Below are 13,299 nucleotides of genomic sequence, written 5' to 3'. Positions count from 1 at the left end.
AATACTATGTTATGCCTAGGCATGGTGCACGTTAGCCACGCCCATTTATGCCTACTATTGACCTGCCAATTACCTAAATTTAGACATGCCAATTCAGGTTTATGCTAGTATTCTATAATGGCATCTTGGCACATTATAGAATTGGCGGTCAGTGCATGACAATTGGCACACTTCACTGGAGGTGCCAAGCTACAAAATTGTCCCCATAACTCCATCAGTTTTACAAAAAAACTACCTTACTCAGAACAGCATACATTCTACGTTGATATCTCTATGATTCCAAGGTCCTTGGATAAGATCCAAATTAATGGAGTTAAAAGCAGTCAACACATCATCATCATTATATAATAACAAAACAACAACGATAACAGCAATGAATGCAATAGGTAGGTTAAAAAAAAAAAAGCGAAATGCAGTGAGCCCTTCTATTACTCAGTTTCTGTTAAGTATTTATTTTCCCATCCACTGAATATATTGAAATATGGTAAAATAGAACATGGTGTTTGCATTTGCAGAAAGCCCAATTTAATTGGGATCCAGAGACAGTTGGTCTTATCCATGGCTCATTTTTCTGGGGATATATCGTGACTCAGATTCCAGGGGGTTTCATTTCTAACAAGCTGGCTGCCAACAGGTAAGCTGAACTACCCTTGCTGTTACCCACAATTGCCCGGTATGTTGACTGTGTTATAGGGTAGTTCTCTGAGCATCACTGGGCTTATAGCTGATGAAATTGCTTGCTTTAAAGATGATTTTTTTTGAATGAACAGTACATATGTAAGAATTCTTTCCACTGTAACTTAACAGCAATGGAGGCAGTGCATGCAAATAGATCTCATGCATATTCAATGTAAATATTAAACATATAGTCAGTTATACTTGAAACATTTTATTAGTCACTATTTGTATTGAAAAATTACAATGTATTTGTTTTACTCTATGATTTAATTCCCACATACACTCTCACCATGCATGCCGTCCACCAACCCTGACACATACCCTTCATACAATTCAATCCTAACTACTCGCTAAATACCCAGATCAACTACTATTTTAACCATCCATGTTGACCACTCATAATTTATATTTTGGCAAATAGTTCCATTCTGTGGTATTCCATCTACAATCACTTGGTAGTATATTGTACTCCTTTCCAAATCATATAATCAATGCGATCTTGTTTGAAGATATCTCACTCCAAATCTCCTTGTAGATCAATGAGTATTCAAACGAGTAACATATTCGCATCTTGAGTTCTCCATTACTTGTTTCAATCCACATCCACTCGAACAACACACCCCAGTCGCATTTGTTTGTATGCATATTCATTGGGGAAATTCTAAAAACCCGACTGGGTTGTGGTCCTCAAGGAATGAGGTTGCCCACCCCTGTGCTAGCTGGATAATATTTCAGTGCTCATTCCCCACCTATACCATGTCACCTCCTAGAAAAGTTCTTTAAAAAAATCACATGGTTTACCATGCGCTAACATGGAAATTACTGCAGAACACCTTAATTGGGTCTTGCTTTACCCTGATAGTGAGCATTAACTGTGTATTAAGGGCTCAACTCCCTTTAGTAAAAGGTCCCCAGCATGTGCTAATGATGTTTCTTTTATTAATAGGATTTATTTACCGCCTTTTTGAAGGAATTCACTCAAGGCGGTGTACAGTAAGAATAGATCAAACATGAGCAGTAGGCAATTAGAGCAGTAAAAATATTTGAACAACAATACAAAGTATGGCATGGTATACTACTTGCAATGACAACACAATATGTACTAGAACATTATAATTGGTAGTGAAGGGTAAGGCAAAGTTGTAACATATAGATGAGTAAGAAAGTAGGAAGAATTAGAAAGTAAGGTGATTGATTTGAAGATGTTGGCAGGCAACTATTAGTAAATGACCCCTAGAAGAATTGATGCTCATATTATCTTGTTGGACCAGTCTCACTGTTCAGTTTCTGTTTACCATTTTATAAATTATTGCATGCATTGCCACATGTCAATGTCTAACCAACCATAATGCTTGATTTTTCTCAACCATTCTACAAATATAATAGTCTAATTAACACGTTAATATATTTTGTCGACTGCAAGTAAAACAAGAACATCAACCCAAAAGTTGAGCTTCACCTATATGAGTTCCACAAACCAGCAGCGTAGGTAGGACTGAATGGGCCCTGGGCAGAAAAATTAAGGTGGGCCCGTATAACACCATTTCTCCCTAAGTGGTGGGAATTAGGGGGGGTGGGGGTCAGATTTTCCAAAGCTGGTATATTACAGTTAATAAATTAAGAAGAAAGTACTTTTTTCCCCTACCTTTGTTGTCTGAGCAACACTTTGGTCCTAGTATCTCCTGATTTTTTTCTGGTTTTTTTCTTAACTTTCTATGTCCACCATCCATCTTTCCTGTATATCCCTATCAATCCTGTCTAGCATCTCCCCTCTGTCTCCTCTGTGTCCCTGTCCCTATGCTTTCTCCTCGGCCAGCATCTCTTCTGTGGCCCTGCTTCTCTCCTCTCTCTTCCCTTCTTCGTACACTCCCCATGCTCCCTGGTATGGCATCTCTCTCTACCTCCCTCCATTGGCCCACTGTCTCTACCTCTCTCTCCCCAGTCTAGTTCTCTCTCTCTCTCTTCCCTCCCCCAAGTCCAGCATCTGCCCCCTCTCTTCTCCCTTCCCTTTGATCCAGATCTCCCTCTCTCTCTTCTATCTGTTCTCCACCCTCCTCCCTCGGTCCAAAATCTTTCCTCTCTCTTCTCTGTCCTCTTTGATCCAGGTCTTCATCTGTCTGTCTGTGTCTTCTCTCTCTCCCATCTGTTCTCCTCCCCTCCAGTCCAGCATTACTCCCTCTCTCTTCCCATTCTGCTATGCTTTCTTTGTCTCTCCCCCTCTGCTCTCCAGCATCTCTCCTACCCTCCATCCCCCCCCCAACTCTCTGGCTTCTCCCCAGTGCTGCGGCCGGTGGCCAGCAATGGCAGAGGCAGTGCTGAAAACTATCTGTCTCCGGCCAGTGGGACATTTCCTCTGCTGCATCCCAATCACATGAAGTTATATCAGAGAGATGGAATGCAAATATGTATTCTATTAGGATGTTGAGGAAGCAGCAAAATTAGTAATGGGAGACTAAATCTTTTCAATGGAACAATAACAATTAATACATTCAGCTGTCTTACATTCATATTTATGAATCATAAGTATAGTGGACCACCAAAAAGTAATGTTTAACAAAGCAGAAGATTTCCAGTTATGAAGAATCATTTTGAATATAAGTGGAATCAGAATATCAATCAGTTTGTTATACCAGAGGTTGGAGATCTCATATATAGCTAAGGACTGAAATATAATGATGTCAGATGAAAGGGGGGAGGTAATTGGTAGAATAGATTTAATAATCTCCCATACTGAGGACCAAAACCCTCTTACTCAAGGACAATTGAATAACAAATGAATTAAGTCCCCCGAGTGGAGTTCATCTAATTATTGATGGATAAAGCTTGTTAGCCAATTAAGTTGCATGCACATTTCGGGAGTGCGCCCAAATTTGAGCACCATATATAGAATCTAGGGGAATGTGGAAATCAGAACTGAGACATCCAGGCTGGGCTGTGTTAAATTTTGGTTGTATTTTAGGAAAGGATAAGCCAGTGTAGAACTTTTTCTACAATACATGCAGGAATGGACATGCATTTACTGGGTACATGCAGTAGAAGCACTGATTTTGAATCTATCAACATCTAATACATCAACGGAGGCAAATCAGCAATATACATGTCTAACAGGCTCATTTTTGAAAGAGAAGGATGCCCATCTTTCGACACAAATCGGAAGATGGGTGTCCTTCTCACAGTGTCCCCCAAATCGGTATAATCGAAAGCCGATTTTGGACGTCCCCAACTGCTTTCCGTCGCAGGGTCGGCCAAAGTTCACGGGGTGTGTCGGAGGCATAGCAAAGGCAGGACTTGGGCGTGCCTAACACATGGACGTCCTCGACCCATAATGAAAAAAAGGGCGTCCCTGACGAGCACTTGGATGACTTTACCTGATCCTATTTTTCTTACAACCAAACTGACCAGATGACCACCGGAGAGAATAGGGGATGACCTCCCCTTACTCCCCCAGTGGTCACTAACCCCCTCCCACCCTCAAAAAAATCTTTAAAAATATTTTGTGCCAGCCTTTATGCCAGGCTCAGATGCCATACTCAGCTCCATCACAGCAGTATGCAGGTCGCTGGAGCAGTTTTAGTGGGTGCAGTGCACTTCAGGCAGGCGGACCCAGGCCCATCCCCCCCTACCTGTTACACTTGTGGTGGTAAATTTGAGCCCTCCAAAACCCACCAGAAACCCACTGTACCCACATGTAGGTGCCCCCCTTCACCCGTAATGGCTATTGTAGTGGTGTACAGTTGTGGGTAATGGGTTTTGGGGGGGTGTTTGGGGGGCTCAGCACACAAGGTAAGGGAGCTATGCAACTGGAAGCAATTTATGAAGTCCACTGCAGTGCCCCCTAGGGTGCCCGGTTGGTGTCCTGACATGTGAGGGAGACCAATGCACTACGAATGCTGGCTCCTCCCATGAACAAAGGGCTTGCATTTGGTCGTTTCAGAGATGGGATTACTGAAAATCAGAAACAACAAAGTCTAGGGACGACCATCTCTAAGGACTACCTAAATTTCAAGATTTGGGCGTCCCCGACCATATTATCGAAACGAAAGATGGACGTCCATTTTGTTTCGATAATACGGGTTTCCCCGCCCCTCATCAGGACGTTTTGCGAGGACCTCCTCAGCAAAACTTGGGCGTCCCTTTCGATTATGCCCCTCCACATGTCTATATTTAAGTGGGTATTTCTGTACTTAGATGAGAATGTGTACCATTTTGGAAATCTACATCTCTACATTCTCAGGTATAGAGCCACCAATAATTGATTTTGGGGGAGGGGTGAAGCACTGGGTATCAAGGGAGTGAGCTCCTTTAATCCTTCATGTAGAGTGCTGGCCAAATTGAGCACTCTACATGAGTGCTACAAAACCTAGATTTTCTATGGGGTGTTTGTGCTTTTTGTGCCATGCCTCCAGAGTCTCTAATCACGGCTGGGCACTACTCACACAAATGCAATCCCCTCGACCCCGGTACCTTAAAAGAACCAGACAACTGGTAGCACTATTTAGACTGCAACAAAGACAAAAAGAGACCAAGGAAGCGCTTCCTGGGTTTAAACACAGGTTTATTTAATTATCCAGAGATTAGGATAAAAAAATAAGAAAATATTCAAGTATAGTCTAGTATAGAAAAGAGGAGAGAAAACATGAAAGGACAATGGAAATGATCAGGTCCGGCTCTCCATCCCCTGGCATGGGGCTGAGTGCACTAGACACTGACCAACTTCTTATCTGGCAAAGACATAATATATAGAACTTTCTTTCCCTTACAAGACAAAAATGGAGCACAAGGGGGAGGGGTTGTCACACCCCCTTAGTTAGCACCTTACAGTCAGTCAGGATCTCTAGTATCAATAAAATACACAGCATCTGTTTATATTTCCTTTTGAAGATGCATTTGGTCTGTTGTCCAAATGTTTTGGACATACATTTCTCAAACCTTTAATTTAATATCTCCCCTATTCTAAAAGAGGAGACAAAAGTTTACTGCTTCCAGTTGCTATAGAGGTGTTAGGTTTCTCTTGTCAATATAACTATTGCTTTTGACTCCAGGGACCAGGGAGATAGTGTTTGAATTGTTCTAGGCAGAGAAGGAAATAAGGTGTTACCTGATTGTGGTTGTAAAAGGGTAATTCTGTCCTGGATAGCAGCCTTACTTCATGGGAAAGAATTCTGTCTCTTGGCCATATTCAAAGGGAGAGATTCTCCCCCTTCTGCAATAATATTTTCTTATCTAGTCCTTACTACAGGATTTCTATCTCTCTCTCCTCTGTCAACCCTGCCCCCTACACCTGGAACTTCCTTTGATCTGCATCCTAAAAGTCTCTCAAAGGCTAATACACACATTCATGTGAACAGCAAATGGACAACAAATGGCAGGAGCTCATTGTCTTTCACTTGCTTGGTCAGAGGAAGGTGGGGGAAAGAGGTGGGGGTACTTGCTTCACCTGGCCTGCTTAATATCATTGTAATTTACAGAAAAAAAGAGAAATTTCCACTTCTCATCGTCTGTACATTAATTCTTAGATATCAGATACTTAGCAGCACTGAAACTGCTTGGTTCAGGCCTTCATAAGTACAATGTACACCTCCACCAACAAGGGGCAGCTATAAATCCTGATGTTGATCTTGGAGAGCACAGATGTAGATGCCCCTTCTGAAATGGGGAATACACATGTATTTTTTGGCCCTGCCCCCAACCATCCCTTTTGCCTTATATATGCATTACAGATGTTATGTGTAAACCAGGTGCCAAGACACATGCTAACTGCAAATAGGTCTTCTAAAATAATGTGTCAGGTGGTCCTACCTGTTTTTAAGCTCCTTCCAAACTGGATCAAAAGATGAAAGTTCTGCCTGTCTATCAGATATGTTCTTCTGTCACCTTCTATCTTTCTCTTGTTTTCTTCTCACTCCCCCATTTTTCACTCTGTTTCCTTTGCACCCTCCCAGCTTCCTTTGCTCATGGTCTCTCTGATGCTCCTGCCAGTGTTGTATAATAACTAAGCAAATGTAACTAGTTACTGTACTTAAGTAAGTTACTTTTATTTGCAAAGAAGTACGGGATAACATTTGTTACTTTTACTTTTACCGAAGTAATAATTTTAACAATTTTTACTACTTTTACCTAGTTACTTCTGATGCTTGCAGTTAAAAGTAAAAAGTAAAAATGGCAGAGAGACCTAAATGATGGTTCCTCAGTAAACCAAATAAAACAGCAAAACCTGGAACATGATTTTGCAATTGCAAACCTCATCACACAAATAATGGCTCATCTCATCTTGAATTTTGCCATTCAGGGAATATAGCCTTTGAGAACAGTAGAGTTGCCTGTACTTTTTGAACTGGTTACTAGTCTCCAGCCAAACAGAACAGCAATGAGTTTGGTCACTTTGAAGTGGAGATGAAGCTGAAGCTGGTTGCAGTTCTTGGTGAACAGACATATGTCTCTATCGCAACAGACTGCTGGATATCCCATAGAAAATTTTACATTGGCGTGACAGTCCACTGGATTGATAGTCTGCTTATCTGGCCTTAAGACTGAAGAGTTTCCATACATATGACATTCTTGCATCAGTTCTTGAACATATTCAGATTTGCCATCAGATGAAATATAGTTAGGACAACAAAAGGCAATGATTTCAACTTTGTGAAAGCCTTCTCTGTAATTGGACAGCATGACAATGATTAATAACAATGAATATGAAGATGCACGTGATGAATTAGCACTACTACTAGTGCTATATGACCAGGGCTGGTCTTAGCAAGTGCGGGGCCCTGTGCAGACCAATTTGATGGGGCCCCAACCTAGCCCTGCCCCACCTTAGCTCCACCCCACCGAGCTCCAGGGCCCCACTCCCTCTGAACTCCAGAGCCGGCCACCCCTCCCTCCAAGCTCCCTCCGAGCTCCATGGCCATCCCCTCCGAGCTCCAGGACCATCCCCCTCCCTCCGAGGCCCCCCTCCCTCTGAGCTCCAGGGCCCCCTCCCTCCCTCCGAGCTCCAGGGTCCCTCCCTCCTTCCCAGCGCCAAGGCCCACCCTCCAAGGCCCCCCATCCCAGCTCCAGGGCAGCTCCAAGGCCCCCCTCCGTCCCTCCCTCCCAGCTCCAAGGCTCCCCTCCTTCTGAGGCCTCCCTCCCTCCGAGGCCTCCCTCCGAGCTCCAGGGGCCTCCTGGCCTCCCTCCGAGCTCCAGTCCCCCTCCCTCTGAATTCTAAATGTCATCTTACCTCGTCGGGTTACAGCGGCAGGCAGCAGCAGTGAAAAGTGTGCGAGCTCGGCGCTACAGGAGCCTTCCTTTTTCTCTCTCAGCTCTGGTCCCGTCCTCATTTCCTGTTTCTGCAAGGTCAGGAGGGCGGGACCAGAGCTGAGAGAGGGAAGGGAAGGCTCCTGAGGCGCCGAGCAGCTCGCACGCTTTTCACTGCTGCCGCCTGTCGCCATAACCCCGACGAGGTAACTTAGATGACTCGGTCGCCTCGCCCTAAGACTGGCCCTGTAGATGACAATGATGATGAAAAAAAGCATTCTTTGCTATAAGGAAGTTAAATGTTTCAGACAGAGATTCCTTTGATCAATACCTGCAGACCTAGTTAAAAGGCATTAGTAATATTGTGGCCTGGCCTGATTTGAAGGAACTTTTTTATCAGACTGAACTATCTGCTTCCTGATAGTGTGGTTGTTGAACACCCTTTTAGCTGTGGTGGATTAAAGACTCACAAGCGCACTCACATGAGTGGCAGCCATTTTCAAAATTTAGCTTTACTAAAAGTGAAGCAGACTGACTTATAGAGCAATAAAATAGTTGGGATAAAAATGTTAACAATTGTTGCATTCACTGTAGTTACGGTACTTTTACTTTTTACACAAAAAGTATTATATTAGGCAGTAACCTTTTTACTTTCACTTAAGTACATGTTTAAAAAAATATTTTTATTAGGTTTTTTACATGCAAACAATTCGCTTCCAACATATTCTTAAAGCAAAATTTTTTAAAACCTCTTTGATAACATCATTTACCCTACTTCCCTCCCTCCTACCCACCCCCATTGTTTATCTTATTGCTAATAGCCATCCTTTCTTTGCTTTACATTTTGTTTTCTCTATATCCACATTACGTAGCCGTTATCAGTCTGGGCGCATCCAAGTCTACGCCATCTAGGTTTCTCCACGCTACATATTTGTCCCATTGCTGATAGAAGTGTACAATCCGTCCTGTTTGCATTGCAGACATTTTAGACATTTGATAAAAGTAATCCATTTTATGCACCACCCTTATCAATGGCGGTGTCAAAGGCTGTTTCCATGTTTTCTTCATTATACTTTTACTTAAGTATTACAATATACATTTATTTTTCATTTATTTAAGTACCTTGACCCAGTACTTTGAACAACACTGGCTCCTGCAGACTGCTGGATGCAGGGCCGTGCCGATGCGGTAAGCGAGGTAAGCGCCGCAGGGGGGCGCCCACCTCTGGAGGGCGCCGCCACGGTGCTTACCCTCGCCCCGGCGCCCCAGCCCAATCGTGGACTTCGGACGTCCCTGCTGCCCTCACAAGCGTAGCGCTTTTGCGAGGCAGCTCGGGCTCTCCCTCCTTCCTTCCTTAGTTCCCGCTCTGGCTCCCCGATCAGCAGCCCCTCCCCCCCCCCGCGTGTTTTAACCTTTACGCGATGTCAATCAATGAAGAATGCACACCAGACTCGTTTCCAGCTTCTCTCTTCAGACAGTGTCCCGCCTTCAGCGTCAGCGATGATGCATTTCCTGTTCCCGCGAGGGCGGGACACTGTGTGAAGAGAGAAGCTGGAAACGAGTCTGTTGTGCGTTCTTCATTGATTGACATCGCGTAAAGGTTAAAACACGCGGGGGGGGGGGGGGCTGCTGATCGGGGAGCCAGAGCGGGAACCAAGGAAGGAAGGAAGGAGGGAGAGCCAGAGCTGCCTCGCAAAAACGCTGCAGCCTGCCACATGTAGGGGGGAGGGCAGGGGAGAGGAGAATTGTTGGCCATGTATGGATGCAGGGCAGGGAGAGAGAAGAAATCACTGGACAGGAGGGGAGAGGGCAGAGCAGGGGAGAGAATTGCTGACAGGCATGGATGGGAGGGCATGGATGGGAGGGCAGAGAGGCATGGATGGGAGGGCAGCAGCAGGGCCCAGGGAGAGGACAACTTGCTGGAAGGGGAGGGGAGAGAGGAGGATTGCTAGCTATGGATGCAGCAGGGAAGGGCAGAGAGGGACAAGGATGGACATGGGGACCCAGGGAGAGTACAATTTGCTGGAAATGGAGGGGAGGGGAGAGAGGAGGATTGCTGGCTATGGATGGAGGAGGGAAGGGCAGAGAGGGACAAGGATGGACATGGGGGCCCAGGGAGAGGACAAATTGCTGGAAATGGAGGGGAGGAGGATTGCTGGCTATGGATGGAGGAGGAGGGAAGGGTAGAGAGGGACAAGGATGGACATGGGGGCCCAGGGAGAGGACAATTTGCTGGAAATGGAGGGGAGGAGGATTGCTGGCTATGGATGGAGGAGGAGGAAAGCGCAGAGAGGGACAAGGATGGACATGGGGGCCCAGGGAGAGGACAATTTGCTGGAAATGGAGGGGAGGGGAGGGGAGAGAGGAGGATTGCTGGCTATGGATGGAGGAGGGAAGGGCAGAGAGGGACAAGAATGGACATGGATGGGAGGGCAGGACCCAGGGAGAGAGAAGAAATTGCTGGAAATGGATATAGAGCAAGAAATGAAGAAGAAAGGAGGAAAGTAAAGAAATAAATGGAAAGGAAGCCCTGGAAATGGAGTTAAGAGGACAGATAGCAGCAGACTCAGATACTGGGCCAGCATGATCGGAAAAAGAAAGTCACCAGACAACAAAGGTAAAAAAAAATAATTTTATTTTCATTTTAGCGTTTGGAATATGTCCACTTTGAGAATTTACATCTGCTATCTTATTTTGCAATGTATAGCAATTTGTTTCTAAGAATATTGCTGACAGTTCCTGTCAGTGTGGCAAGTGGTGAGCGATCATTTTCACCGGGGGGGGGGGGGGGGGGGGGGGCGCCAGAGACCCTAGGCACGGCCCTGGCTGGATGGATGCAACTCTAGGCTACTCTGAGCTGGGTGGTGTTGTACTCCCATGTGATCATTACAAGAAAGCTTCTTGAGGGCCTCACTTAGCCGTAAATTGTCAGGAGAATGCTGTGGCACCTGAAGGAAACTTGTAGGCAAAGCCGTGAATCCGGAACAGAAGTGGAGATGGGAATGGGTCCATTATCAATTCTCTGGCAGTTTGTGAATCAGTTCTGGGTAGCGCCCTGGCATTTAAAAACCACATTCATAATTTTTAGGAGATTGGTATGTGCCGTGTAGTATACAAATATTTTTATTACAGCAGATAACTATGACTCATCTGCTAAATATCCACAGTAGCATTTTTTGTTTTCCTAAATTCTGTGCAATTGTATGTGCAAAGAGCAAATACTCAAAAAACTCCAGACAGCCCAGAACACGGCAGCCAGATTAATATTCGGCAAACCAAAATATGAAAGCGCGAAACCTCTACAAGAGAAACGACACTGGCTCCCACTTAAAGAACGCATCACGTTCAAACTTTGTACTCTAGTCCATAAAATCATCCATGGAGATGCCCCAGCCTACATGTCAGACCTAATTGAACTACCACCCAGGAATGCAATAAAATCTTCTCGCACATTCCTCAACCTTCATCCTCCCAACTGTAAAGGTCTGAAATACAAATGAATGCACGCATCTACCTTTTCCTATTTGAGCACGCAGCTCTGGAACACGTTACCACGCAACCTGAAGACGGTCTATGAATTGACCAATTTCCGTAAACTATTGAAAACCTATCTCTTCGACAAGATATATCACAAAGACCAGCACGTGTAACTGTATATTCTTTAATATACCCAGAAATGTCTTATAATGTCTTTTACTTTAAAACTATTATGTATTTCAACACCATGTAACCAATACCCTCTGTAAACCAAATGTATATTCTCTTCAATTTCCAATTTCCATGATGAATTGTAAGCCACATTGAGCCTGCAAAAAGGTGGGATAATGTGGGATACAAATGCAATAAATAAATAAAAAAATAAAATCTTGTTTAATTCTTTTTGTTAATACCATGTTTTTTTTTTTTTACCACAGGGTATTTGGAGCAGCTATTTTCTTAACATCAACTCTTAACATGCTAATTCCATCTGCAGCCAGAGTGCATTATGGGTGTGTTATGTTTGTAAGAATTCTACAAGGTCTTGTAGAGGTAAGGACAAAACCTTTCACGATTGGTTCATGAATTGATCCGCTGATTAACAGACATACACTTATCATTTCTTAACTACTGGCTACTTCTCTATATTATGGAATATATTATAGACCCAATTAAATCTTTTCTAATCAGAGCATCCTGGATTTTGAAGGACCTATGTTGACTCTTGGAATGGGGCCAGTGTTAGGGGGTGGCAACCACAGCAATTGCCCTGGGCCCCTCATGCAACAAGGGCCCCAAGCCGGCCTCAATCTGAAGGAGGCAGAGCCTGAAGGTAGGGTTTGGGCCCCCTCCCCAGCAGGACCGTGCCTAGGGTCTCTGGTGCCCCCCTGCAGACCATCAGTTGGTGCCCCCCTACAGACTATCAGTTGGCGCGTGCCCCCTCCCAGACCTGCCTGGCTCCAAGGCGCGTCGAAGAGCTGGGCGGTGCCAAAGAGCCGAGCGCTGCTCCCCCAAGCTGCCGTCTGGGGCGCGATGGAGGAAATGGCTGGGTTTGGCCTGCAGAAGAGGCTCTGAGCATACTTCTCATTCAGCCTGAGCCTCCTCCGCTCCATCCCCGATTCCCCAGCACTTTAAATTTATCTCTCTCCGCCTCCGGCTCCGATGTCTGTGCAGCGTCAGTGAAAGCGCTGCCTGTCTGACGTCTCTCCAGTCCACCAGCCTTCCCTTCGCTCGTTCGTTCTCTCTGTGTCCCGCCTTCTTCTGACATCATTTCCTTGAGGGAGGGACACAGAGGGAATGAACGAGCGAAGGGAAGGCTGGTGGAGAGACGTCAGACAGGCAGCGCTTTCACTGACGCTGCGCAGAATTCGGAGGTGGAGCGAAGTAAATTTAAAGCGCTGGGGAATCGGGGATGGAGCGGAGGAGTAAGGTTTTATTTTAAAAAATACAACTCGACGGCACGGCGCCCTTGAAGGCAGGCGCCCCCCTGCGGCGCTTACCGTCTTGGCACGGCCCTGCTCCCCAGTTTCTGTCTTGTTTTCCTATTTGTCTAACACCTGTCTTGTTTGTGAACAAGAAGGTTTTTCAAAAGAACTTGAATTATGTATTGTTTGCTTAGATCCTCAACAAAAATTGTCATAGTATATGCCAGCTGCAGTCCTTCAGAGTCACAAATCTGCCTTATTTCTGGAATATTCCTAAGGAATATTGTTTACATACAATTGAAGCCACATATGCAAATGTATCTTATTTATATTCATTAGGTATATCTTGAAAACTAGGCCAGTTTGTAGGCCTTAGTGATTGTGAGTTAGTATTCCTGTGTTACTCACGTTGGTTTTGAGTCACCCCAGGCTTTTGGCCAAAACTCTGGAGTAACTCAAAAACGAACAGGCTGGCAAGGGAATGACT

At 44.9% G+C, this 13,299-nt stretch overlaps 1 protein-coding gene across 1 annotated transcript in view; it reads left to right on the top strand.

Annotated features, from left to right (window-relative positions):
- SLC17A8 (solute carrier family 17 member 8) overlaps positions 1-13,299 on the top strand; it is a gene marked incomplete at its 5' end in the record, with an annotated part of 104,168 nt that overhangs the window by 52,354 nt on the left and 38,515 nt on the right. The window contains 2 exons of the mRNA XM_030214893.1: positions 516-634; positions 11,826-11,940. Of these exons, the coding sequence (XP_030070753.1) occupies positions 516-634; positions 11,826-11,940 (234 nt within the window). The remainder of the gene's footprint in view (positions 1-515; positions 635-11,825; positions 11,941-13,299) is intronic.

The sequence above is a fragment of the Microcaecilia unicolor genome, chromosome 9 (genome assembly GCF_901765095.1).
Source record: "Microcaecilia unicolor chromosome 9, aMicUni1.1, whole genome shotgun sequence".
In the NCBI taxonomy this organism is placed as follows: Eukaryota; Metazoa; Chordata; class Amphibia; order Gymnophiona; family Siphonopidae; genus Microcaecilia; species Microcaecilia unicolor.
This window is presented reverse-complemented; position numbering and strand designations above follow the sequence as displayed.